This window comes from Fusarium sambucinum, chromosome III (assembly GCF_050947815.1).
Source record: "Fusarium sambucinum isolate potato_lamoka chromosome III, whole genome shotgun sequence".
NCBI classification, from domain to species: domain Eukaryota; kingdom Fungi; phylum Ascomycota; class Sordariomycetes; order Hypocreales; family Nectriaceae; genus Fusarium; species Fusarium sambucinum.
The window spans coordinates 2,261,922-2,287,269 of record NC_139292.1 but is presented as its reverse complement, the minus strand read 5'-3'; the positions used below and the strand labels follow the sequence as shown (position 1 = coordinate 2,287,269).

General features: G+C 48.3%; 11 protein-coding genes across 11 annotated transcripts; 7 read left to right on the top strand and 4 right to left on the bottom strand.

Annotated features, from left to right (window-relative positions):
• Positions 1-1,933: 1,933 nt before the first annotated feature.
• Positions 1,934-3,472, top strand: FSST1_010948 (RNA-binding protein; the record flags this gene model as incomplete). Its single annotated transcript, XM_083234032.1, has 7 exons — positions 1,934-1,947; positions 2,034-2,043; positions 2,115-2,202; positions 2,272-2,324; positions 2,372-2,866; positions 2,918-3,171; positions 3,247-3,472. The coding sequence occupies 7 exons, from the start codon at positions 1,934-1,936 to the stop codon at positions 3,470-3,472; spliced, it is 1,140 nt and encodes a 379-aa protein (XP_083080644.1).
• Positions 3,473-5,813: 2,341 nt separating this feature from the next.
• FSST1_010947 (decapping enzyme complex catalytic subunit) lies at positions 5,814-8,370 on the bottom strand (the record flags this gene model as incomplete). Its single annotated transcript, XM_083234031.1, has 2 exons — positions 5,814-8,278; positions 8,340-8,370. The coding sequence occupies 2 exons, from the start codon at positions 8,368-8,370 to the stop codon at positions 5,814-5,816; spliced, it is 2,496 nt and encodes an 831-aa protein (XP_083080643.1).
• Positions 8,371-9,585: 1,215 nt separating this feature from the next.
• On the top strand, positions 9,586-10,555 carry FSST1_010946 (DUF4112 domain-containing protein; the record flags this gene model as incomplete). Its single annotated transcript, XM_083234030.1, has 3 exons — positions 9,586-9,660; positions 9,720-9,934; positions 9,997-10,555. The coding sequence occupies 3 exons, from the start codon at positions 9,586-9,588 to the stop codon at positions 10,553-10,555; spliced, it is 849 nt and encodes a 282-aa protein (XP_083080642.1).
• A 1,452-nt stretch (positions 10,556-12,007) lies between these two features.
• FSST1_010945 (ribonucleotide-diphosphate reductase subunit RNR2) lies at positions 12,008-13,362 on the top strand (the record flags this gene model as incomplete). The annotated part of the gene is made up of 3 exons (XM_083234029.1): positions 12,008-12,037; positions 12,096-12,350; positions 12,418-13,362. The coding sequence occupies 3 exons, from the start codon at positions 12,008-12,010 to the stop codon at positions 13,360-13,362; spliced, it is 1,230 nt and encodes a 409-aa protein (XP_083080641.1).
• Positions 13,363-13,984: 622 nt separating this feature from the next.
• Positions 13,985-14,458, bottom strand: FSST1_010944 (signal recognition particle 9 kDa protein-domain-containing protein; the record flags this gene model as incomplete). The annotated part of the gene is made up of 2 exons (XM_083234028.1): positions 13,985-14,332; positions 14,387-14,458. The coding sequence occupies 2 exons, from the start codon at positions 14,456-14,458 to the stop codon at positions 13,985-13,987; spliced, it is 420 nt and encodes a 139-aa protein (XP_083080640.1).
• Positions 14,459-15,574: 1,116 nt separating this feature from the next.
• Positions 15,575-16,957, top strand: FSST1_010943 (ankyrin repeat-containing domain protein; the record flags this gene model as incomplete). The annotated part of the gene is made up of 3 exons (XM_083234027.1): positions 15,575-15,590; positions 15,638-16,167; positions 16,226-16,957. 3 exons carry the CDS (start codon positions 15,575-15,577, stop codon positions 16,955-16,957), a joined length of 1,278 nt encoding a protein of 425 aa, XP_083080639.1.
• A 395-nt stretch (positions 16,958-17,352) lies between these two features.
• Positions 17,353-18,141, bottom strand: FSST1_010942 (uncharacterized protein; the record flags this gene model as incomplete). Its single annotated transcript, XM_083234026.1, has 1 exon — positions 17,353-18,141. The coding sequence occupies one exon, from the start codon at positions 18,139-18,141 to the stop codon at positions 17,353-17,355; it is 789 nt and encodes a 262-aa protein (XP_083080638.1).
• Positions 18,142-19,437: 1,296 nt separating this feature from the next.
• FSST1_010941 (uncharacterized protein) lies at positions 19,438-20,283 on the top strand (the record flags this gene model as incomplete). Its single annotated transcript, XM_083234024.1, has 1 exon — positions 19,438-20,283. One exon carries the CDS (start codon positions 19,438-19,440, stop codon positions 20,281-20,283), a length of 846 nt encoding a protein of 281 aa, XP_083080637.1.
• Positions 20,284-20,343: 60 nt separating this feature from the next.
• Positions 20,344-20,804, top strand: FSST1_010940 (uncharacterized protein; the record flags this gene model as incomplete). The annotated part of the gene is made up of 2 exons (XM_083234023.1): positions 20,344-20,452; positions 20,509-20,804. 2 exons carry the CDS (start codon positions 20,344-20,346, stop codon positions 20,802-20,804), a joined length of 405 nt encoding a protein of 134 aa, XP_083080636.1.
• Positions 20,805-21,250: 446 nt separating this feature from the next.
• Positions 21,251-22,408, top strand: FSST1_010939 (chaperonin 10-like protein; the record flags this gene model as incomplete). Its single annotated transcript, XM_083234022.1, has 1 exon — positions 21,251-22,408. The coding sequence occupies one exon, from the start codon at positions 21,251-21,253 to the stop codon at positions 22,406-22,408; it is 1,158 nt and encodes a 385-aa protein (XP_083080635.1).
• A 227-nt stretch (positions 22,409-22,635) lies between these two features.
• FSST1_010938 (WD-repeat containing protein SWD2) lies at positions 22,636-23,916 on the bottom strand (the record flags this gene model as incomplete). The annotated part of the gene is made up of 3 exons (XM_083234021.1): positions 22,636-23,411; positions 23,472-23,706; positions 23,782-23,916. 3 exons carry the CDS (start codon positions 23,914-23,916, stop codon positions 22,636-22,638), a joined length of 1,146 nt encoding a protein of 381 aa, XP_083080634.1.
• Between the last annotated feature and the right edge of the window lie 1,432 nt (positions 23,917-25,348).

Here is a 25,348-nt window from a genome sequence, read left to right as displayed (position 1 = left end):
TCTCGATAACGATAACGGTGTTGTGTTAACTACCTATGTTGGTTTGATAGATTGTCCTTGCGAATGACAGATCTGTCGATGCTGAGCGTGTCGAAGTCGATGAGAGCGAGTGAAGGGTGAAACAGATGAGGTAGCGAATGTCGAGAAAGAATCAGAGTGAGAGGCAACAGAATCAAAACAATGCTGATATGCTGCTAGTCCCAAAGTTCTGAAATTGATCAATCTCTAAACCTTTAACGAGAGGAAGAACGAGCGAGCGTGCGAACAAGAGGTGGACAAGAAATCAACAGGACAGGAGCAAAAACGAGAGAACAAGGGAAAGCGTTGGCGTTATGTTGGGTTGGCCCAGCAGACGAGGGAGCAGGGGGTTGGTCATCTCATCTCATTGGTACAAAACACATGCTTCAAGCCCCCATAACAGTACGTACCCCCCTTGGCTATCGATTTTTAACCCGGGAGCCAAAACAGCAGTTCCGTAATTTCTCTTCATTGGGTGGAGGCTTAGCTGGAACCGTTGGATCTCCATCTATTAGTGGGTGAGGGAGCTGAGACGCTGCAGTACCGACTGAACCTGGGTATACGTATTACAGCGACTGTACTTGCAGGACACAGCCCGTTCGGAGCCTGATTTATTGGTTCATTAATTCCTTCATTATCGTCAGACGCGAAAGTCAGCGTCTCGTGTTGACAGAGTTAGATGCTTCCCTCTGATCCAAAAAAAGGAATGGACACCATCACATGATCTCGTGTAAACTCCATCGCTTCACCTAAAAATAACAACGGTTACCCTTCGCCCATTCCCTGTTCGGAGTCCCCTAACGCCTGAACCCGCCCACTATTCTCGGCAATCATGCACGAAGGATGGGACGGGCGACAGGGTTAGCGGGATCAGGTATTAATTACTACGTAGTAAGGTTCCGTCAACAGATCCTTGAATTCAATACCAAGTCATTGCAACTACGATTTTCTCGTGCTGGTTTCTCGTTCTCTCTAGCATCGCAGAAGCACTAGCAAGGTGCACTCATCCCTACCCTTCCAAAATCTAGAATATGTCTGTGACGATGGTGTCTCGAATTAAAGTGAAGTACCCATTAACCTTCCTGCACGGCCCCGTTGATCTCATCTAAGGGCTGCGTTTGGCTTTCTACCGCTTTAGCCTCCGATCAAACGGGGCCTCAGTCTTCTGTATCACGTGGAGGTATGTTAAGTACTAAACTATGACAACGTCAGTCTTGTTCACCGTCGACTGCATTTATCATATATGGTATATGATCCCGCTGCTGTTTGTTTATAGCCCGTCTTCACTACTTACTAAGTGGCCATCAGTCGATGCAACATGACTGCGAGGGTGATAGCTACTATCACTCAGTAGTTCCAAAGGTCAAGCATAAAACTGAAAGCAGAGTGTTAATACTCCATACTTATCCCACATGAGAGTCACTATAGTCTTCTTTTTGTAATGCGATGTGTGCAGCAATGTTACTCATGGAAAGTCACGTACGATTGATATGTGTCTAGGCGTACCGTCAATGTACAACATGTGTGGATATGTGCACATTTACAATGCATGCGGATTGGAACGAATTCATTCCTTGCTTGAAATTGAACGTTTGCTTGCATTGCTTTTCTCTTTTCTTCATAAGCCAGCAGCGGAATAACGGGAAGCTTGCATTTGTGGAAGGTAGCCCCTCAGAGTGACGGGAAGTTGTCAACGAGGCTCGCAGTTGCCAACAGCGGCACGTGAATCTGCCTCCCTGTTGGCTTGCCTTATCAAATAACTGCCTCCTGCCTGATGAAAAGCTACAAGGCGTCAAGGCTCATTCCCCTCGAGATTTGCGAATATTCGCTTTCCCCCACCATCTAAATATTTCGTCCACCTTCTACCCTTTTATTCTTCGGTACACTTGGAATCAAGATACTTGAGGCGACCACAATGAACCTTACACAGTATGTACAGCACCAGCAGGTCAAATCCAATCCAATCCATCAAACCTCTCGGTGCCGTTTTCAGTTCTAACTCATTACGCTCTTAGGAATCAAACCGTATGCTCGCCTATCCTATCTGCACCAGATTCATCGTGAACACGGACATCAGAAGCTGACATTTGTACAAGGGTCTCGGGTCATCGACTCACAAATCTCAATGCGTTTGCATCCCACAGGAAGAGTACAGTAGCCTCGTCGCAGCTGCTCATCAGTACTGTATGTATCATCACGGCCGGATGGCTTGGTTCCTCGTTCTGGAACCCTTTCTGATTTTTGCTTGCTCAGTCTACCTACGCCAAAATCTCAATCAGTGCGGGTTCGACGATGCTACTCTCAACGTACGTGCAGCTTTCTAGCACTTTAAGTATTTCTGACTCTATCTTAGGCGCTGTGCCTTCCGACAGCGGCCCAAAACACTTCCTCGTTGGCAAACGAGCGTGTTGGCGACTCAACTTCAACACAGTTCGCCCCTGACATCTCAACTCTCTACCAGAACCAAAAAAGTGCCTCGTTTGGAGGTCACGACGAAAAGCAAGCGCTCAATGGGAGCAAGAATCTTGATGGCGATGCTTTACCCCAGTCTTCTACCTATGCAGGCAACTCACTGGACCAACAGCATCGTGGTCCACTCCAGAACAACAAACGATCCGACTCCCATCAATGGGTGGAGAGTGCCGCTCAGAGGTCGGTCCAGCTTTTGAACTTGGCTCCTGGTGTCACTCATGGCGAGATTGCTGCAATCGTTCGAGGTGGACCGCTTCTGGAGATCTTTCTCAGAGCAAAAGATAACTCTGCTACTGTGTCCTTTGTACGAGAAAGTGACGCAATTGCCTTCCTTGATCATACCCGGACGTGTGGCTTGTACTTGAAGGATCGTAAAGTAGGTTGAGCAACGAAACTACCTGGTTCTTATTCTGACGAATGGCTGTAGATACATGCCAAATGGTCTGACTATCAGTACGTCGTGAGAGGCCAAGTCGCCTACCACGTCGCAAGAGGAGCTACTCGAAACTTTGTCATTCGCAAGCGTGATCCCAACACCACTGCCCAAGGCCTACGCGAGGATCTCGACCATATCCACAACCTTTATGTGATTGATATCGAGTTCAACAAGGCCAATTGCTTCGTCAGCACCAGTTCGGTCAATTCCGCCATCTTCGCTCGCAATTGCCTTCTCAGTCGGTCGTAAGTTGAATCTGTCCTGCCTTGCACCCCCTTCAAAGCCAGCTATACGATCAATGCTAACGGATGACTTAATAGAGAGTACAAGAATTCCCGTATCGAATGGGTTGCTGATGAGTGTGGTCAACCTCTGGAGACTTTACCCAGTGACGCCAAGGCCCCGGTTCTTTGCGTGAAGGAAGACAGCAGCGCCGCGCCTACCCACCCATCGCGCAAGAACCTCATGGGTAACCGATTCCAGCTTCTGGATCTCAGCGATACTGACACAAGCCATGGTGACGATTCTTCTGACGGGTCTCTTTGAGTGAGGCACGGTACATATATATTATGATACCTCCAGTCATATTTTGTTCGTTAAGATTCAATGCCAAAATTTCTACGGGGAAACGCATACAGGGGAAAAAGATGATTGTCACACAGTCTGTTGACTGTATATACCAAAGCATAGTTTGGTCAATGACACTGCCATAGAAGAGCCAAGCTATTGCAGTACGTGACACTTTTTGTCAGCCAAACATGGAGATTTAGCAAAAGAATCCCGGGCAGATAGTTTCTTTAATTGAGAATTTTGAGCCTGATTGATGTTCACTGCTAGGCCGCCATGAAAACTAATTGCAGAATGACAACTGGATGGCGATATTGACACAGTCACTGGTAGTCGTCTAGTCTTTTCCAGATTGTTGTGCTTGATACAATGCCTATAATTCACTGGTGACTGTCCCTGCAGAGTATGCGATGGCGCAGACAATTGGCAGTCCCCCTTTAACTGCTTGGTGACTGCTTTTCAGGGGGCCAACACCTGCACGGTTGGGCTTCAAATCCCACATCTGACCTGTTTCGACAAGCCATAAATATAATTCCGCATCAAAAGATAAAATAATAAAAAGATTGGCAAGTTACAGATACATTACTCGCCAAAGAATATATAGACGCTTCACAAATAGACTAAGGGGCAGTCAACAGTATACATTCAACATGTGCATATCAAATAAAGCAACAACACAAATGAGCAAAAGAGTTTGGTAGATAGGTAGTAGATATAATGAAAACAATGGCAAAAAAAGAGCGCGCGTGACGTTCATCTCAGGCAAGTGTCGAAGGCTCCCTCTCTGGGAAATAATCACCACTCCGTGGGAAATGTACTGCTGACCGTCAACTCTCCGGTGACCTTAGCTCTAAACCACTCGACCATCAAGCCGTTGAATCCCGTCTTTATTTAACCGTTAACTTATTTTACTCTATAAGGCTTTCATTGGATGGTCGAGTAGGAGTGAGGGGTGAGTGGTGCCTGGAGAATCAACCAAGGCAGGCAGGCGCCCACGCGCTGGCTTTGAGGAAGGCAGGAGCCGCCACTGCCACTCCGCCCGAATTCAAGCATGCATCTGTGATTCGAATCCCACTAACATTAATTGGAATTCTTTGTTGAAATAATAAATGAGGACTACTATAGGTCCGAGTGTTACCCCTGAATAAAAGGTTGCATGCACAGGTTTAACAGTCGTTCTTATGTCAGTATGCAAGTGAAATTCTTATTTTCTTAATGCCAAATCACTCGGGAAGTGACAAGTGTATCACAGCATGGATAGAAATAATCCAGTCGTTGACAATAAAGGAGTGGCGGACATCCAATCCAAATGAGGCCTTGGATTTAAAAAGCTGCAAGAATAATAAATAGTTATCCCAGCAGGAATATGAATGCAATTTCCTTTTCACGTTCAATGGTAAAGTGTAACAGAAGACAAGTGGGGTGAAGAGAAAGGGAAGGGAAAAGAAAAAAGAAAAAAAGAAACCCTCATCAACGAGAACAATGAGGCTCGATGTATCGCTGCAGAGACAACCCAGATATCTACTAGCCGGTCAACGGGGGCATGATCAGTCAGCCTAACCGCTTGACCACCCTATTAATATAATAGATTGCATTTGAAATTCATATAGCTATGCGCTGAGTCTGGTTATTGCAGGTTGTGGACGACGATGGCAACTGTTGACAGCTGGCAGCCGGTGCAGGTTTTTGGCATAAGAATATGGCACAGCGCTTCCGGCTTGGGCTACTGTACTGGCAAAGGCAGGCCCCAAAGGTCCTGAGAGTCTGTCTCAACAACGGCGAATAGGTCAACAGTTATTCATCCGTTCAATAGTATCTGTCTTTGCCCGTCCCATGCCCTGATTCGAAAGCGTCCAACTCGACAGGTATTCTACTAGATCCAGGGGCGCAATAACAACACGGATGAATTTATATACGAGTGCCTCTCGTGTAAAAGGGGACTGGATATGACAAACGTCAGGGGGGGGGGGCACTGTCAGCGGACGTATCTATATGGCCTTGAGCTTAAATGGAAGTATATGATATAATAAATAGATATCCAAGTAAGTATCTCATGCGATAGAACATATTTATACCACTTGGCTAGATATACATGGACACGGATAGGGTAACGCTAGCAGCAACGTGATGTGAACACATAATCGACAGAAACTGAAATGCAATTCTCAAGAATACCAAATTACGATAATTATCGCTTAGCAATTAATTGCCTCGCTAGCTACCTGGCAAACCCGTAGCGTCCCAGACAAGGCTCCGTTGCGATGCTCCTCGAATCCCAATGATGGCAAATCGTACAAATAATTCACGTTTCCAAAACCTGTCAATGATTGGCATTCTTCGTAACAGACTGCAAATAGTCGAGCAAAAATGTACGTTCAGCGGGTGAGATAGGTGTCTGGCTGCCACGACGAGAAGGTGGACCAGCAGGTTCCTCTGTGCCAGAGGCCAATGAAGCAAGGCGAGACCCGGGCGTTCCAGCAATGACCTCTTTGCCCTTGGCTGCTTCCAAACTAGCAGGCGACGGCTGTTTTCCAAAGAGTGAAAGTAGCTCTCGCTTTTGAGCCGGGCCAGATTCTCGACGTGTGTTGAACGCAGGGAATGCTTGCGCAATGCTGGGACTGACACTAGCACGTGCGGGCTGTAGGTGGGCGGATAATCCACTGGGTGAAGCAAAAGAAGTTTGAGGAGATGCCGATGCCCCACCAACACCAAGAAACTGCTCTGTTTGTCCTCGCTGAAGAATTCGAATGGGTTGAGTAGGTTGCGAAGCGGCTGTTCCTTGTACCTGAGCGCCATATTGCGCATAGTCGGCTTTTCCTTGGGAGCCCGGCGTGCTAGACTGAGCAGCTCGTGGATGAAGGGACAAGCCCTCCAAAGATATGGACGGGTTGATGCCTGCGATGGTTTGTGGAGAAGCTTGGGTCCTCACATTGTCTCCCCCGACAGATCGCAGAAGTTCGCTCATCATACTACCTGGAGCAGCTTGTCCGGTACCGTGGGGCGACTGAGCAGGAGGTTGGTTTTGGTCATCCTTACGAAACATGCCTAACAAAGCAGAGCGGTGGTTGTTAGCGGCAGGTCCAACCTTTGACCCAGGTAGCTCTTTAGGACTTGGCCCAGTGCGATCCTGACCTCCGCCAAGCGGTTGTGCTTGTGGGGGGAATTGAAGCGGGTTCTGTTGTTGCGCTTGATTCGCGCCAAAGTTGCCATATGCGGGTGCTTGATTCTGTACTGGGAAACCGGGAGGGAATGGCACCTGCTGGGGCTTCTGCTGGGGCTGAGGTGCGGCATTGCCGCCCTTGAACGCGTTCAGGAGAGCCATTGACTGGCCATTCAGCGGTTGCTGCCTTGACTGTTCGGCCGGGTTATGAGCTTGTGGTGGCATCTGACCGGCGTGTACATGTTGCGGCTGCTGTTGGTTGATGAATTGACCAGGTCCTGAGCTGTAATTATTTTGGTTTACGTCTTGGAACGCGCTTCTGTTGAAAACAGCTCTCTCCACCTGGGGAGGCAAGGGCTGGGGGTGAACCAGCGGTGCCTGGTTGCTCTTATACTGGCCTTCTTGCACAGGGTATTGATCAACATATGACTGGTGATAGCTTGCCTGCTGTCCAGGAGCCACATTCCATTGAGCAGTTTGATGGGGTGGATAGGGAAATGACGGCGGCGGCTGCTGAGCATTGATAGATGGCATCTGATTTTGGTGGTGTGGTGTATGAGGCTGGGGTGCGGTCTGGGCCGTTAGATCCAGAGGCGTATGCGGATATTGACGATCAGACTGAGGGAGGCTGCCTGAAGGGCCGCCCTTTGCTTGAAGAATAGAGAGTAAGGCACTGCCCTTATCCTGTTGGACAGGGGCAGGAGCTCCTTGCAGACCTTGGGTCGGAGGTTGGACCTTCAACAATCGCTGCAGTTCTTGTGTCGCGCCTGCGAGCGTCTCTATTGCCGGCTCTTGGTCCGCAGTTTCGGCCCCAGTGTCTGTTTTCCAGGCCTCATCCTCATACAGCGCTTCGGTGATCGGTCCATAACTATGCGGGACAGTCGCTGCTTTTCGTGCCTCAATCTTTTTCTGCGACGTAACCCATTTCTTCAAGGGCACCAAAAATGGGGCAACCATGTAAAACTTGTTGGCATTAGGAGTAGCAATCGCATCGTTGGACTGGCCATTCTTGCGACGGAAAGCTGGCAACTCCGACAGCTTGTACCATTCGATTTTGCTGATTTCCTTGCGGGTTTTCGGTTCAAAGATTGTGTCCATGGGAACATCGCGAAACACGTAAAGCCTCATGTGCTGTTCACGCATCGCGATCTCAATGTACTTGGGTTTATGTTCGGTTGGTACTAAGCCCGCGGCTCGAAGGTCAAGTCCAGTCTCTTCATAGACTTCTCGAATGGCGCAATCTAAATCGTCCTCGTCCTTGTTGATCTTTCCTCGCGGGAAACTCCAATTGGCGCCTTTCTTCCATCCCTTGACCAGAACTGTCGAGTCCATGGCCTCATTTAGCATGATAGCACCTCGTACTGGGACGCGAGTCTTGTACTCCAAGAACTCCTCGAACGCTTTGGTGTGGTTCTCAACGGAAAAGTTGGCCAACAAGGGACAGTGTTGGAAGATGCGAAGGCAAAAAGTACGCAAGGTCATGGATGGTAGAGTCGGGTCCAGCGGACGGATGAAATCTTCGTAGAACCATTGGGCTTCTTCGACTTGGAAGCATATTCGAGCGACGGAGGAGAGATCCTCTTGGGGAAGGTTGATGATGAAGCGGACGCAGAGGTCGTCCAGCCCTATGTCGGTTGTGTTAGTCCATGCTCGCGATTGCGCAGCGCCCACCAACACAGCACATACAATCCTCTAACTGCATTTGTGTTCCAGACATGATGACAGAATCCTTCGGTTCATGCTATTGTGAAGATGCAAATTTTGGTTGTTATTTTCTCTGATTTTATTGTTTGTTTATTCCTTCTCAAGACTTTGCGAAACAATAATGCGAACGTAGCTGCGAAGGCAAGCTGACCATGGTTGACGTGCGACAGCCTAGGTAGATGACGCAAAAGGACGATTGTGACAAGCGAAAAAGACGCGAGCGGTCACTTGGTTTGAGTCAAGGTGATGCGTCGCTTCGCTTCGTTTCGTTGCGGATGTGCTTAATTGCCTTTTGCAGCGGATGTTGAGAGGCAACGTCTCTTTTTGACACGCGGGGTTGAAGCGGCGGTGCAAGAGCCGAAAATGGTCGGTTTGAAATATGATTTGTTGATGTTGTTGTCAGGTTTGACAACATCACAATCGGGTCAGCCAGAACAAAGAAGACCCATAACTCATTCACGCCTAAGGTACTAACCCAAGCTACTACCTAGGGTAGGTGGAAGGAAAGCTCCATGCTAAACTGCTTCACTCAACTCACTCAGAGTGCCGTGCTCGAGCTAGTAGTTGGCTGAGCCACACGCTATAGAACAGTCGCCACAGATGAGCTCACCTACTGTGGCGGTGCATAATCATGAGCCAAACTGTAAATGTCCGTTGCATGTTTCTTGCTTATTGCCACCACAATATATGCCAGCACATACGCGGGATCTGCGTTGCAGTAGTAGCTGAGCAGGTTTTGCTGAGCCGTTTAGCTGAGCCGTTTAGCATGAAATAGGTGATGTTCCAGACCCTAAGGGGCCTGTGAGCTAAAACACGACGCCAGTTTTACAGGGTTCCCAGGAGTTCGGGTAGTCGCTAGAATTACATCATCGCTCAATGACAAAATGGGCTCCCTCTGACCACGGATCATAAATACTTGGAAACAGGTAATTGACCAGTCGCACAACAAGCCTGCCCAACAAATCAAAGCGTCAAGGCTGGTGACCCTTGAAGACTTCTCTTGTTCCACCTCCATATAAAGAAAGGCGCCTGTTCATTGTCTTGGCCTGTCTTCCTCCGTCTCGGAATATCGAGCAGTGACATTCTTGATAGTGGTAATTCCTTACCTCATCGCCTATTTGTCGCTACCAAGCTCCACCGCAGCAATATCATCAAGACCAGAAATCTTCCTTTTCTTGGGCTGCACAACAACATTCTCCATTAAGGAAAGTGGCACACCTGGGGCAATATGACTTCAATCATCACAAAGCTCGTCACCAAGAAGATCCTAGGGGAGACTGTCGCGAACAAATTTGGAACTGAGGTACACTCACATCAACTCACCACATTATTCAACGCATAGGGCTGACCCGTTATACGCAGGACCCTTACTTTGACCATGTCCCCGCGACTCGTCTGGGCGGAAAAACAAATGGCAAAGTAAAGAAGCGCAAGAAGGCTCTTCCTCCGGGCATAACCGATAATGATGCCAAGGTTTTGACCAAGGTTAAGCGTCGAGCTTATCGGCTAGACCTATGTCTCTTCAGTTGCTTCGGTATTCGTTTCGGCTGGGGCAGCGTTATAGGACTGGTTCCTGCGTAAGTTGAATCGCATAATCTGAATCCAGGCTGTACGATTAATACTAACATGTCTTTTCAAGAATCGGCGACGTTTTGGACATGTTACTCGCCCTTTTGGTCATGAGATCGTGCATGAAGATCGATGGTGGACTGCCCACCTCGGTCAAGGGCAAAATGGTGTTTAACATCTTGGTCGATTTTGTCGTCGGACTTGTTCCTTTTGCTGGCGATCTGGTGGATGCAGCGTACAAGTGCAATACTCGTAATGTGGTGCTCCTCGAGTCCCACCTGCGAGAGGAAGGACGCAAAAACCTGAAGAAGAGCGGATTACCGGTACCGGCCGTTGATCCCAGTGAAGCAGACGAGTTCGATCGACTTCAGACACAAGATCCGCCCGAGTACATCTCAAACCCACCATCTCGAAATCCATCCATGTCAGACCGTCGTCAACGCAGTCACAGCCGCAGCCGCAGCCGGGATCGCCGTCGTGACGATCGCCCCGTCGAGCCGGTACCGGCGCGAGTTCGCGAGAGCCGTGGTTTCTTCGGTCGCAGCAGAGCCCGGCCGGATGATATAGAAACAGGGGAAGCTGGGCGTGGATCTCGACGCCAAAGATCGCCGCGCAGGGAGCGACGCTAACTCGGTGACTCGGATTTACCTTCACAGCAAAAGAACAGATGGCAAGATGCTCGTGGGTCAGAAATATTCGTTATGGGGTGAAGTACCTCGCCTAGTGTGGTACCTTGTTGCTTGCATGATGGGAACGTGGAGTCATGTTTTATTAATTATCATGTTGTCTACGAATAATGTATGTATATGCTGTACGAAACTTTGCTAAAGAACCATAACCCTGCTTGATTGATAAAGTAAAGTGGATGCAGAAGGGCACGGAGCTCCGATATCCTCAAATCAAATTAAAGAATGAGATCTGATAACATTACTTGGCATTTTATCGTCCTAGCAACAGGCAATCAAGCCACAAAGAAAAGAACAATACGATGATGCAAGGATCTAACATGTTTCGTACTGAATGAGGTTCATTTCATGGCTAGCTCAACCTAATTGATGGCCCAATCCTAATCTCGTTACAATTTAAAAGGTTGGACAGGCGAGATCGAGGAGTAGGAGGCGCATCAACCCCCGTAAGATAGATCCGTGCCTGCTGGTAACGTCAGATTCAGGGCCTAGGCTAGGACGCGGTGTGTATCCCCAGAAACGCGTTCCTCACCCTTGGAAGGAGGAAGGGATCGACGGAAGCTTGACAAAGACAGTGATACCTACAGAGTACTGAGCTAAATTTACGATTTGCAGAGATTTCTGTATATCAATGGCGCCTAAATGGTACTAATGAAGCTCATCATGACACCCATATTCGGCTGAACATCATCTCATGAGCTAAGTTAGGTCCTGTCTCGCACCACTATCATGCCTTAACACAACCCATCCCACATGCATTGGCCTAACAACGTGAGACGAGACATGTGACTTAGAGACAAAGTACACAGAATGCTCCATAGAGCGTGCTGAGTGACAAATATCCGGTCATGACGTTCAAACCCCTGACAAAGCCTGAATCATCACTCCCTACCATGAAGCAGATACCGTACAGGGATGGTGGAGTGTTCTGGCGAAAAACGCAAAGTACCTATTGACTTGGAGCCATGCCCAAGACGAACATGAACCCGCTCGAGACGCGTCTCTACGCGTCCCCCTTGACCAGATTTGCTTTGATGATCCTGGTGGCTGGAGTTTCTCATGGTACCAGCTCGAGCGCTAGCGTCTTGGATGCGCCGAAAGCCCCTGGTTCACCCAGTGACGCGCAGTGATACCCAGCGCAGTAAAGTGGCCCGCTATTGCTGTATCCACCGCGTATTGCCCAGCGCGACGCGCTCCACTACACGTGACAGCGTATTCAGACTTATACAAAAGCCCGTCGCCTTCATCTCTTTCTTTACTTTGGACCAGACCATCACCACCGCAACCATCACTACTTAGCCTCGAGAGTTCAACGCAAGCACAAATCCTTTGTCTTGTTTCTGTATCACTCTATTCATATTTGTTCACTTCTCGATCTGACACACATATACCACAATGGCTGCGCAAATGACACCTTCGAAGCAGGTATGTGATGTCGTTTACAGTTACACTCGAATTTGTCGCTAATATTTCTGATGAACAGGCCGCTTCCGCAATTGAGAGCTTCAACATGGAGTCCCCTGTCAAGAAGCTTGACTTCGGTGCCGCCAACAAGGAAAACGAGCCTCTCAACCAAACCACCGATACCACCGAGCTGAAGACAAAGATTGTTGAGGAGACCAATAAGGAAGAGCCCAAGACCGCTCCTGTCTCTGGCATTAAGGCTGAGGAAGCCGACGAGCCCCTCCTTCAAGAAAACCCTCAGCGATTTGTTCTCTTCCCCATCAAGTACCATGAGGTAAGTAACGCGTTTTGACGCGTAAAGTGGTGCCCCAATAAACCATCATACTAACATTTCCTGATAGATCTGGCAAATGTACAAGAAGGCAGAGGCCTCCTTCTGGACAGCCGAGGAGATTGATCTTTCCAAGGATCTCCACGACTGGAACAACCGTTTGACTACAGATGAGCAGTTCTTCATCTCCCACATTCTTGCTTTCTTCGCTGCCTCCGATGGTATCGTCAACGAGAACCTTGTTGAGCGATTCAGCGGCGAGGTCCAGATCCCCGAGGCTCGATGCTTCTACGGTTTCCAGATCATGATGGAGAACATCCACTCTGAGACATACTCCCTGCTCATTGATACCTACATCAAGGAGCCTGCCCAAAGAACATACCTCTTCAACGCCGTTGACACTATTCCTTGCATCCGAAAGAAGGCTGACTGGGCCATTCGATGGATCCAGGACAAGGACTCCTCATTTGCTCAACGTCTTGTTGCCTTTGCTGCTGTTGAGGGTATCTTCTTCAGCGGTGCCTTTGCCTCCATCTTCTGGCTCAAGAAGCGTGGCCTCATGCCTGGTCTGACCTTCTCCAACGAGCTCATCTCCCGTGATGAGGGTCTTCACACCGATTTTGCCTGTCTCCTCCACTCTCACCTTAAGGGACGTGCCAGCAAGCAGATGATCCAGGACATCATCACCGATGCCGTTACCATCGAGCAGGAGTTCCTTACCGAGGCTCTCCCTTGTGGTCTTCTAGGCATGAACTCCAACCTCATGAAGCAGTACATAGAGTTCGTGGCTGATCGTCTGCTCGTTGCTCTCGGTAATGAGAAGGTGTACAAGGCCACAAACCCCTTCGACTTCATGGAGAACATCTCTCTTGGTGGCAAGACCAACTTTTTCGAGAAGCGCGTTGCCGACTACCAAAAGGCCGGTGTCCTCCATAGCGCCAACAAGAAGGCTGACGAGGAGGAGGCACCCAAGGGCGAGAACGGCGGCGACTTCACCTTTGACGATGACTTCTAAGTCTATCGTCTCGCCTTTTCCCTTTTCTTTTGGCCCGGGCAGTTGCTCATGGGCACATGAACATATGAACATATACCCTGTTTTACTTCTTGTTTGTACATTTGAGACGAGCCTCGGGGCAGTGCTTGGTTAATTTTACGGTTGGCAAGGTTGCGATCATGCTTTGAATCCTGACGATGGATTTTTGCTGATCGGTATGGCGTTTCGGGGATTTTGACTTGGGTGGATGAAAACAGCATTGACAGATTAATTCTGCTGATGGATGATGATATTATAGCACTCTCCTAGATAGAGATGAATTGATTAGATTAGTATACTTGTTGTATCCCCTTGTGACTTCTAAACATGTACACCACTATCGTGACTCGGACAACATTTGTCAGTGTGTGGGTGTCAACAAAGGCCAAACACTCACATTATCCCAACACTTGTCAATGCATATATAGTTATTGATTCTTTTTTGTCGATACTTGCAACGTCGTCCTGAAATTGAACCATGCTGTGGTACTTAAAACAATGCCATCAAATCTCAAGACCTCAGACAATGAATATCCTGACCACCACAAACATTCTCCCCGCTAAATCCCTTTCTATATGAAATCACCCTCAGCTTCCCACTATCCTATTTCTTGCCCTTCTTCTTCTTCTTCCCGCCGCCGCTACCACCTTGTGCCGCCTGCGGTGTGGACGTGGCAGCCTGTACCTCCTCTGTACCCTCTGCGTCTGCCATCGTCACCTCTGGCACATCCGGCACAGCAGCTTGACTTCTACCCAGGCGACCCAGCGAGGCGTGAATGAGACGAGTTACCTCCTGCGCCTTTGTGGTACGGTACTTGATCGTAACTCCGCTGATAGGATCGAATGCCTTGAGTACTAGGGCGCCGCGCGGGGGCTTCGTCACGGGTGTGTCGCCGTCGGCATCAGGTCGTGTTGGGCCAGGCCTGAGCTTGTATGATGTGGTGATATGTGTCTGTGGTGGTTAGTTGGTTGATTGCGCAACTGTGCGGTTGGCGCGAGGACGTACGGTTGAGGGGCGCGCTTCCAGGAGTGCCATGGATTGGTCGAGCCATTCCTGGCTTGTCTTAAGGTACACCATATTGACGAGTTTTGTATGATATCGTTTGTCGATCTTGAAGCTCGTGGTGTGCTGGCAGGTTGCGTGCGGTTCGGCAAGGGAAGAATGCGCAATGGTATTGACGCTTCCTTTACTATAGAGATAATTTTGTTTTTCTTTCTAGTGCATACGATATAAATTATGCTGTGGGAGGTCGAGCGTTGACGCCTGTAAGTGCGATGTCGTTCGCTGTCTTGGTGTGGAGAGTTGATTGAGGTTGAAAGGTGACAATCGACGATGGTGGGGCTCGGTGAGGGGCCATGAGTGGAATGGACGCCACAACACTATAGATTCAGGGCAAGTACCTCTTAAAAAAAAAGTTGACCATAGGAGGCATACAAGGCATGAAATTGGTAAGTCAGTTTATGCTATTTGGACTATACTCTTGGAATATTTATTTCTTATTCTAACTCTTGGGGGTCATTCTTAACTTTCCTATGGACATCTGTTGTTTTTAATATTTTAAATCTTTAGACCCAAACTTGAGCATTGGGTCTCGATTTCTTGGGGATTCCAAGATGAGGGATCCTGACGAATAGGAACTTCAATATATTGAAATACTTAATGTTTATCTCAATAACTCACTTTCTTATGTCTTTCTTATTTACCGTATTTTTTCTAAATTTTAGCAGGGGCAGAGAGAGCTAAATTTCCAATGGCTTATGTGGTTGATGGTCCCTGCTGTACTTGTTGGCTTTTAGGCAACTGTGCAGGCAGATGTCAAGCATTGTCCATCCAATCCCGTCCCTTTCTTTCATCAACCCAACGACTTCTTTGATTTATCACTGTGGGAATAAATATAGGACATCAGCGCAACGAGGCAAACCTTACATTTCTCCTCAGCATAAACATCCCCGTCATCCGTTTTCATCCTATTAGATTCCACACTACAATCATCGCCTCAGCCATCATATCTCGCAGCTATTTTCACAACAATTCTAATTAACCACATCTTTGATGTTTCTCTTTCACGGTCGGCTACTGCTATAGCTTACGTCAAGCTCGAACCACTGAACAGGTAGTTGGTCTTCAACATTTCGAGTCATTGAAGAAAATATACCAATTGCCAGAAGGAGCAAAACATGCATCAACGGCAAAATGCTTTGCTTAGAAGGTAGGTCTTCCATGTAACTACACGTGACTGTTCTAACCACGAAACAGAGCTTCCTACAGAGGTCAAGGGCCTCATAATGGACGAGATTTCATTGCTGCCAGACCCTTACAGCAACCTTCTCAATTTGGCACAAACGTGCAAGCAGCTTTCCACCCATGCCCTTCCTCATCTTTATCTCAACGATGTCAGGAACTCATTGGGGGTTGACAACTCTGAGTCAGATATGCCCCTAGCCCTTCAGTGGGCTTGCTGGTTCGGAGTCTTGGAGGCAGCCAAAATGTCGTTGGAAGGTCTACGAAGAGCTGGCGTGGTAAATACCAAGCGCAAAATCAACCAGACTTTTGATAATGGAACCCTCTACAACTTGCGTTGCAAGACAGCGAAGAAGACGGGGCCTTCTGGTCCAGCTTTAAGTTATGGATACTTGCATTGGGGGAGCCGAAGTGGTCTTTTGCATTTGGCGTGTTTGCGCGGAAATACAGCCATTGCCGAATTACTTATAAGCACTGGCGCTGATCCGGATGCCCCAGATGGAAAAGGCCTTCCTCCATTGGCCTATGCATTGAACGAAGACGTAGTAAGTAAAGGCGACCAGGGGCTACAATCCCTAAACTAAGTGCTAACACATTGCAAAGGCCAAGTTTCTAATCAAAAGGGGAGCCGATGTCAATGCGACTCACGGCAGTTCAGACGAAACTGCATTATGCCATCTCATATCCTGGGGACCAAGGGATCAGTGTGACTGGCAGAAAGAGTTCAATACACCTCGCGGTGGTGGTGCCCTTAACCTATCAGACATTCACCAAGATCAACTTGGTGCTATCCGCTATCTTATCCTCCATGCGAACGCGGATATTTATGCAAATAGGATTGACAGAGTCAACCCTCTGCGCATGGCCGTACTGACACGATACATTGAAGTCGTCCAAATCCTTTTGGAAGCCGGTGCTTCGCCAAACCCACTCAGCATCGCGACGAATAGCAAGAGGCTCTTACTTGCGGATGCTCTGAAATCGAGCCAGAATTACAGCGTTGTCAACATGCTTCTAGAATTTGGGGCCGAAGCTGACCTTGATCAAATGCCTGACCACGATCTCACCAAATTGGAGGGCGACCAGCTTCCCATCATGCACCTTACAACACCAGGCAGTAATCCAAGATATGCGAAAGAAGAAGCTGACATGGCAGAAATTATCTGCAAGAAAATCCAGCACTTCAACATGGTTGTTGACGGGCACCGGCCGCTATGGCACTATGTGAGACAAGGACGGATAGATATTGGCCGAATTTTGATAAAGCACGGTGCAAGTCCTCAACTAGCAAACGTTGAGGTCTTGGATGATGTTCTAGAGCTGGTGGCAAACTGAGAAGCCAACGTGAACCGATTCCAGTTATTCGCTTGACCTCTAAGCTTTAGGATGGATAAATGGATAGCCTAAAAAGTCTAAATAGTATAAATTGACCTACTGATTTCGTCTTGTATGCTTATAGCAGCAGATAGATTAGGTGCACAGCCCTTAGCATCTGCTTGAATTGACTAGGGAACTACTTGGTGGTTTTTCGCAATTTCCAGAGTCCAATACTAAATTTCCCCTCGCCCTGCAGCTTTGTAAGATGTAATAGTAATGAATAGACATTAGGTAATATGTAATATCAAGGGTTGCAAGCATATCATAACTATATGCCCAATGTTCTCCTGCAGGCCTGAAACACTGCCGTCAGCCTCGTGACTGAGAATGACGCATGCCTCAATACCGTTCCCTTACTTCTCGTACTCACTCATCAAGCCTTTTTCTCCATTGGCCAGTACGCCTTCGGGGAAGGCGGACTCTCCCAAGTGAGTAGTATGAGCCCACGGCTTCAGACCATTTTCCTTTCGGATGGTGGACGCGAAGCAGTGGCTCCAAATCTCATGCGTCCCGTCCGCACTGGCAACAGTTCGTGGGAAGGCTGAAACCACAGCGCTCCGCGTGGTGTGGTCAACGAGCTCGGGGCGAAATCCCATGTTGTCGTAGATTGTGGAGAGCTGGAGCAGTTGGCCAAGGAACGTAATTGTGCCTTCGGTGCCAATGTCCTGATGTCTGATGATGGCTTCGGCTACTGCCTCGGCCTGCTGCGAGCTCGCGCCGTGCTGCTCGAGAAGTCGCAGGCTGTGGTAGCCTCCCCACCACTCAAATGACAGCAGAGTCGACGTAATGAACTCGTCGACGGTGCCAATGTCGTGCAGGAGTGCGGCAAGGGCGACGGTGCTGTGTGAAAGGTCCTTGGCAAACTCGGGAAACTGGTATTTGAGAATGACAATGCTAAAGTGGTAGACTCGCATCGAGTGGTTGAACACTAGGGTCGGAAGTTTTTCCTTAACATGTTGATAGACCTTTTGGACAATGGGATCGTCGTATGGGAAGGGCATCTCCTCCATGCTGACAGTGTCTGGTTTGTGCAGATAGTCCTTTCCCTTGAATACGGCTTCACTATCAACATATATCGCTGTCCAGCCATGCTGCGCAATCTCCTGCGCTGTGGCTGCAGGTGTTGTTGACTTTGCGGACATGTTGAATCTGGAGCTTTCTTATGCCTTTGAAGTTAAGCAATAGCAAGAGGGACAAATGGAATGGTGATGTTGAAGGCGACTGACGGCTTAGACCTTGGGCAACATGACGCTTTATATAGGTACAAGTCGCTGCATCTGACTTCATAAACCGTCATGCCCGGGATTTCTGACGGTTCGCCGGTCGAACTGTCATAGACTGACCAATCCTATAGAATGTTGCAGCTTCGCAGTAAGCACTATTTAGTAAACGTAATAGCCTATGGTTGTTTCCACAATTATGTGTCCAAGTCGATACTGCAAAGAGCAGGCTGCAATCTGCAGAAGCTTCAAATGTAACTGCCAAAGCAGCACAGAGGTGGTTACAACTTATACGGTTGCTAATGGGAAGTCAGTGTGGAGCGCATCTACGAGTTTCCCAAGATAGACTAGTCGCATCGTAGGTTGCCGATGGGAGTGTGGGGCGCAGCTACGAGTTTCTTAATATGATCTAGTCGCATCTAATGTCAACGACAAGTAAATCTGATTACTATATCAACTACCGTATCAACTCATGAAATTGGGTAGCGTCTGTGGATCTCCAGGAGAATTCTTGATTCGGCCAAGGCCTTGAATAGCAGAAAACGCCACTTCTTGAAAGCTGGCCAACCAGCCAGAAGAATGAATTATCGCTAGCGGTATCCACAGGCGCTACCCAATTTCATGAGTTGATACGGTATCTAAATAAATTATAGCTAAAATAACAACTAGATATTTAACATTATACCAGACAGTCACACTACAACATTCCAGTTCCCGCTGCCCTTTGAGCTGTTTAATAAAACCAAGTAAAATATGTCTGTCAATAAGAGCACCTCATCTGTGCTGGCTTGTGAGCAGGAGTCTTATTCTCAGAAAGACGATCTAAGAAGTATGACGAGTAGCTTCTCTATCAAACCGCTGTCAAGACCATCCCGGAAAGGCGCACCCAAAGTCCGCACTGGATGTATAACATGTGAGCACACTAAATATTACCCGCTCCCCAGCACAGCTGACCGACGAGTCCAGGCAAGTAAGTCTTCTATCAAGCCACAACAGGCAATGCCAGTTGTGCTAACCACGGGGAAGAAAGAGGCACATACGATGCGATGAGGCGAGACCGCACTGTAGGAAATGTTTAAAGTGGCGAGGTTTCTGTGAAGGCTATAGCACAGACAATGCCGAACTCCAATCAATGGCGGCTGCAAGCCGTGGAAGTCATCTCCCAAAATCCCTTTTCAAACATTCGGCCAATACTTCTTCAAGTCACATTGCGAACAAATGTATTTCGAGGCTTGGGTGCAATTTAGCAACATCATCTGCGGTGACGATCTATCCGAGCTGTGTTCGTCCGCAATCACTCAACTCAGCTTTACGGACCCGGCCATCCGAGATGCCATGTTAGCTGTTGGATGTCTAAAAATGGCCCTAGACGAGACACACGAGTTGTTGCCTGGTAGCAAAGCTGCCGGGACACCTGCTTACGATGAGGCTATTAGCAGGTACATCGCTGCATTGCGCAACGTTGCCAGCTCCTCCTTGAACAGAACGACGATACGCACAGTGCTACTGTGCTGTATCCTTTTCATCTGTTTTGATATTCTCGACGGAAACCGCCATGCAGTACATAACCACGTCTTTCATGGCCTTCGCATACTTCAGCAATTCCTTCACTCGCTATGTCCGCAGGCCGAACTTGCTGCTTGCCCGGTCTCACCAGACCCTTTTGCAGTCGATGGCCTGATCATACAAATCTTCCAACGGCTGACTATGATTTCTCATTCCCACCTTGCCCTACAGGCGCAGTATTTGTGGCAAACTACCTCAAGTTCTCGCCCCACGCCCAAGTTGCCTGCGGCTCGGATACCAGAGCCCTTCGAGAGCCCCACGGACGCAGCGCGATGGCTGGACACAATCTACAAAGGTCTACTCGATGCCACGCGAGCCTACCGAGGTGATGTCTCGGGATTTGCCACAGACGAAGCCTGGGTGAACTTGAGGGTTGGTCTGCTGGCTCTCCTCGATGCATGGGAAAACGCATTTGAGCGCACATTACAAGACGCGCGCAAGGGATGCCACGGCAATTCTAGCTGTTTCTCGCATGCTCTGCTGCTCCGAATTCAGTAGATAGTGGCCTACACAAGCGTCAAAGCCTCGCAGTGTACCGACTTTGAAGGTCTCGTGACAATGGAGTCCTATTTCGAAGAGATTATAATGCTGGCAGACCAACTACCAAGGGCATACATTACCAAGATAACACCGCTTACGATATGTAGTCCGGTGTTTGCATTATTCTGTGAGTCTTTCAAGGGGTTCATTCTATAGAAATGCCAGTTCTTACTTACAAACTAGTATGCGGATACAAGTGTCGAAACCCCAGTATCCGTGCGGATGCAGAGAGAATGCTAGGCACATTCAATATACAAGTAGATGGACTTTGGGACAGCCGTGCGGCGCTCGCTCTTGTACAATGGGGCCGGGAGCTTGAGGATGAGTATGCCCCCTTGTTTTCCAGCGCTGCAGACGCCTGGGTCACAATTCGTCAACGATATGTAGTATTCCATAACTATGAGAATAAAGCGACCGTTGGATCTATGAGGCTCCGAGGGGGAGAATGGGTCATGGTGCAGGAAATAATAAGTTGGTAAAGTCTTGGGCTACTGGTGGGTGTAAGGGTCAGGCTGTTAACTTTATCAGTCCATCTGCGACGTTCCATATAACCTGTTACGTGATATCTACACAAAGATGTGATCCATAACAATGGGCGAACATGAATCAATCGTATAATGTAACTGGTATACGATCTAGCACCTGATGTAGCTGCATGGTGCTTGGGCAGTTTTGTGCACTTATTCCTAATTCAGCAATTCGTATATGTAATATTAGCTCTAATACAAAAATCAGCAAGATTAACTTTTACTGGTGATGCTACATGGTAGCTTACAAAGCATAAGGCGTGATCGATCTGCTGTCTTATGAAAGCTACCTCTTAGAAACATCTTCTCTCGACTATAAATTGCAGATAACTGTTAGGCCTAACTGTATATTTACAACTGCAGCATTCTAAAACCTGATAAGAATGGAAACTACCACAATGAAAGCGCTTGTTCTAGATGCCGAGCGCAGAACGGCTTCAGTTCAAAGCATCCCGAGACCGGTAGTTGGGGAGAACGAAGTCCTGGTCCGCGTGCAATGCGTTGCATTGAACCCAGTAGACTCCCTCTACGTCTCGGAACCCCTGGGTACAACTGGTCGCACAGTAGGCAGCGACTGGGCCGGCACCATCATAGAGAGCAATGCGGGTCACCTACGGCCTGGCACCAGAGTGGCAGGGTTTCTACAAGGCGCCAGCAGTGTGAATGAACGTCCCGGGGCGTTTGTCGAGTATCTCGTCTGTCCATCAGATCTTCTCTGGACTTTGCCAGAGACTATGAGCCTACAGGAAGCTTCAGCAGTGTCCTTGTGCGCCTTGACCGCAGCACAAGCTCTCTTCTATCGCCTCCAACTTCCAGCACCATTTCCATATTCAGAGCAAGATGTTCAGGCCGTGGCTCAAGGCTTGGCTATTCAGAAGTCCACCACGGAGAAACCTTTATACTTTTTGATATACGGTGCGTCCACCTCTGTTGGCATGTATGCAGCTCAGTTAGTACACCATGCTGCCGCCTCGAAAGGCTTTAAGGTTGTTCTCATTGGCACGGCGAGTCGAGCTCGATTTCCGATGCTGCAAAGCGCCCCGTACAACTACCACGCATTGTTCAACTACAAAGAAACAGATTGGCCTGAGAAAATTCGCCATATAACCGGTGGGAAAGGCGTGGACTATGTTTACGACTGCATCGCGGAGGGGTCGACTGTCAGCTTGACAAGCAGACTACTCCGGGAGGGTGGCCGCATGGCCATCGTTCGGTCATTTGAGGGCGGAGCTTTTGATACCGAACACGTAGTCGGTAATCCGATCTATGGGGCAGTTTGGGAGGCATTTGGAGTCGAGGTCCAGTATCATGGCATGAATCTCCCAGCTTCACGTCCTGCCCGAGCTTTTGCCACTGCCTTCTACAAATGGCTGTCCAAGTGTCAGCCGCTGGTTCCAAATCCTATACGTCTGATGCCAGGTGGACTTGAGCGAATTCCTCTTGATGGGTTGATTCTGCTAGGTGGAGGTAATATGGAGGATCGCTTGGAGAATAGAGACGAGGAATGGATGAGGCAGATTAGTGCAGAAAAGCTGGTATATATAATAGGTAAGTAGTAAACTCATACAGTTAGTAGATTTATACTCATCAGTTCGCTGGGAGGGACTAACTAAGTAAGCTTAATTAGGTATAAAAGTAAAAGAGAGCTATTTACAATAGTCCTTTAATAATATAGGGGTATCAATTATTTACTCCAAATCATATAAATACATGTGATTTTCATCTTCCAATGTCTACCTATTCATTGTTCCGGTGTACCAAGGCAATTCATTTTGCATTTTGCTCAGGCATGAGGGTCAGGTAGCCAAAACAACAGCTCCTGGTCAGCCGTGGCGAAAAAGTTGTACCGTGGGTTGAAAGCCAGGACGGCAGCCTCTCTCTTATCGGGCAATGTCCAGCTTGGTTCCAGTACTTTGTTATCGTCTGGAGCAGCCATGGTGTCCCAGACCAAGACGTCTTTTTTGGAGCCACTGAGGACATAACGGCCGTCTGGAGCAAAGCAGCACTCGCCGCTACTCTCGACATTGGATGCATCACCGCCAGACTGCGCCGCCTCTCCAACTGCCAACCGCCGAGTCCCTCCGTTGGGTTTGTGGAGATATGCCTTCAGTGTGCCCTCGAAGGCGTCGAGTAGGAAATGACCACTGCCGCGAGTTCCAACTAGCAGTGATTTACCGTCGTTGGAGAACTCTAGTGCCGTCCAACCTTTGTTCAGACATTGCGAGCCTACCTTTCTGCACTGTTCAACGATGTCGACCGTCGCAAAAGGAGCCTTGTCGTAGTTTCGTGCGTCATAGAGTAGAACTGTACCGCTGCTGACACAAGCCACAGCAAACACTGTCCCCGATGGATCGTACGCAGCGAGGTAGGGCGACTTGAGGAAGAGTTTGCCCTGGTAGTTCTTGGTCTGTGTGTCCCATAGAAGCACGGTGTTGTCCTGGGAGCATGATATGAAATTGTCGCTGCCAGGATGGACAGCCAGTGATGTTACAGCCCCTTCATGACCATCAAAGTACCGGATGAAGGAGTTGTCATGCGTGGCGAGGTATCGAATGGCGTCTAAATCGCGACTAGTTAGCACACTTTCTGGTTATCGCTCTATGGTAACAAATGTCCCACCATTTTGTTTTGTGCTAGCATATATGATGCTCGAATTTGTATGTGTGAATTTGGCAAGCTTCACGCCGTATTTTTTGCTAACCAGGCTCTTATCATGGCGGCCTTCTTTGACATGATAAATCTGTATCGTTTCGTCGCTGGCTGACGCCATGACGTACTCGCCTTCATCGTCGTAGTCGAGGGATAGCACATGAGGCTGTGGGCGGTTGTCCTTAATGTCGTCCCGTCTGAACAGCTGAATGGAGCGAGTAGCAAGTCAGTTGATTGAACTTATTATCATAGTTTATCGTGCCTTGGGTGCTGAACTTACCTTAGTGGGCCGAAAGCTACCTATAACATCGGACAGATTGGAGACTGACGCAGTAGTACCAATGGTGCGGTGAATATTAAGCGATGCTCCATTTGGTGTATTGGAACGATCGATATCCATGGGTGTCGAAGACATTATGAGTAGATATGTGAAGTGACAGCCTGCAGAATGATATCAAGAGCTCAACACAAAGCCGTTCACGTCAATTGCTTCGGTCAAAAAGTGTCGCAAGTGGTGACAATCAAAATGGCCAAGTACTGTACAGCTACTGTTCCCAAATTATATGGTGAAGTAGTCTATCTGGTGGTGTGTGGTGAGAATGCCGTTGACCGCGATTTCGATTTGGTGTTTAACTCAAATTGATGTTTTGCGATGGGAAATGGATTGGATCTTTTGCAACCAAGCTCTCTTAGCTGGAGGGGTGCAATTTTTGCGGGGTGCAGCCAGCCTTGAGGTACGTATCTGAAAAGGCCCGCGTATTCGAGTGTCTGTAGCATTGCTTCAGGGCATAATCTTTCATGTTAGCCCCAAAGGCTGCATCGGATATGAGCATCTCAATGACCCAAGCTTTGAACTTCTGTCGTCACCGAATTTACATTTCAATGAAACCACCCCTACGCGTATCAATTCCAAAATGACAACCGATATTCATGTTCGGTATAATTAGATTCGACGACGGCATATAAACGCACGAGCCGTAGCAAACCGTAAAGCCGCTCCGTGGGAAGGGAAAAAAGGATCCATCCAACCTATTCCATTCTACATCCCTTTAGCCCTAGCGTCATAGACCAAGGAATTGACATTCTAGCGAATCACATCACTTTCTTTCTCTCTTTTCAGGGGTTGCACAGCGGCCCTTCTCACTGACGCAAGGACCCGCAGCTCTCCCCGCGAAAAATGACCGCCGACGTCGGCATGTCGAAATACTTGCAGTACAAAAAAAAGCAGCTAAAGTCCATGGAGTTGACATGCTGCTATGGACACCCAAATTTTGCTGCAATACCAATGCCATGGATTTTGCCGGCTTATGGTTCCGTTAGCTATTGACCGAGGATAAGTAAACATACAGGTAGTAGGTAGTAGACAATACATCCCGAATTAGAGTCAGCGTCTTACTACTATCTAGGTCGGCACCTAAGGAGGTAGGCCTTACATGACATGATACCCAATAATATATATATTTGTCTTTGCCCAGACCCATATAGAGATTCCATGGTTTCCATTTATTATTACGTAGAAAACCTGAACCTTTTTGACGCACTTACGAAGTGGTACCTTATTTGTATGCACGCTGACAATTTCCGCGCCGCTATAGGTACTACTAAAGTAAGGCAGGGTCCGAAGCCGCTGGTGACGGAGTGAAACCCTTCTTTTCCACGCTCCCAAAATCTTGTTCTTGAACTTTACTCAAACAACCTTTCATATTTTGTTCCTAACCTCCGTCGAGTGGCTGATTGTTGAGACAAGCTCTCTCTCCCGAGCTCTCCGACCCTTCAGGGACCTTATCCCGTCCCAGCTTTTCCCACTTATATCCTTCTACTCGCAAATCGACAGCCGCCTCCTCGTG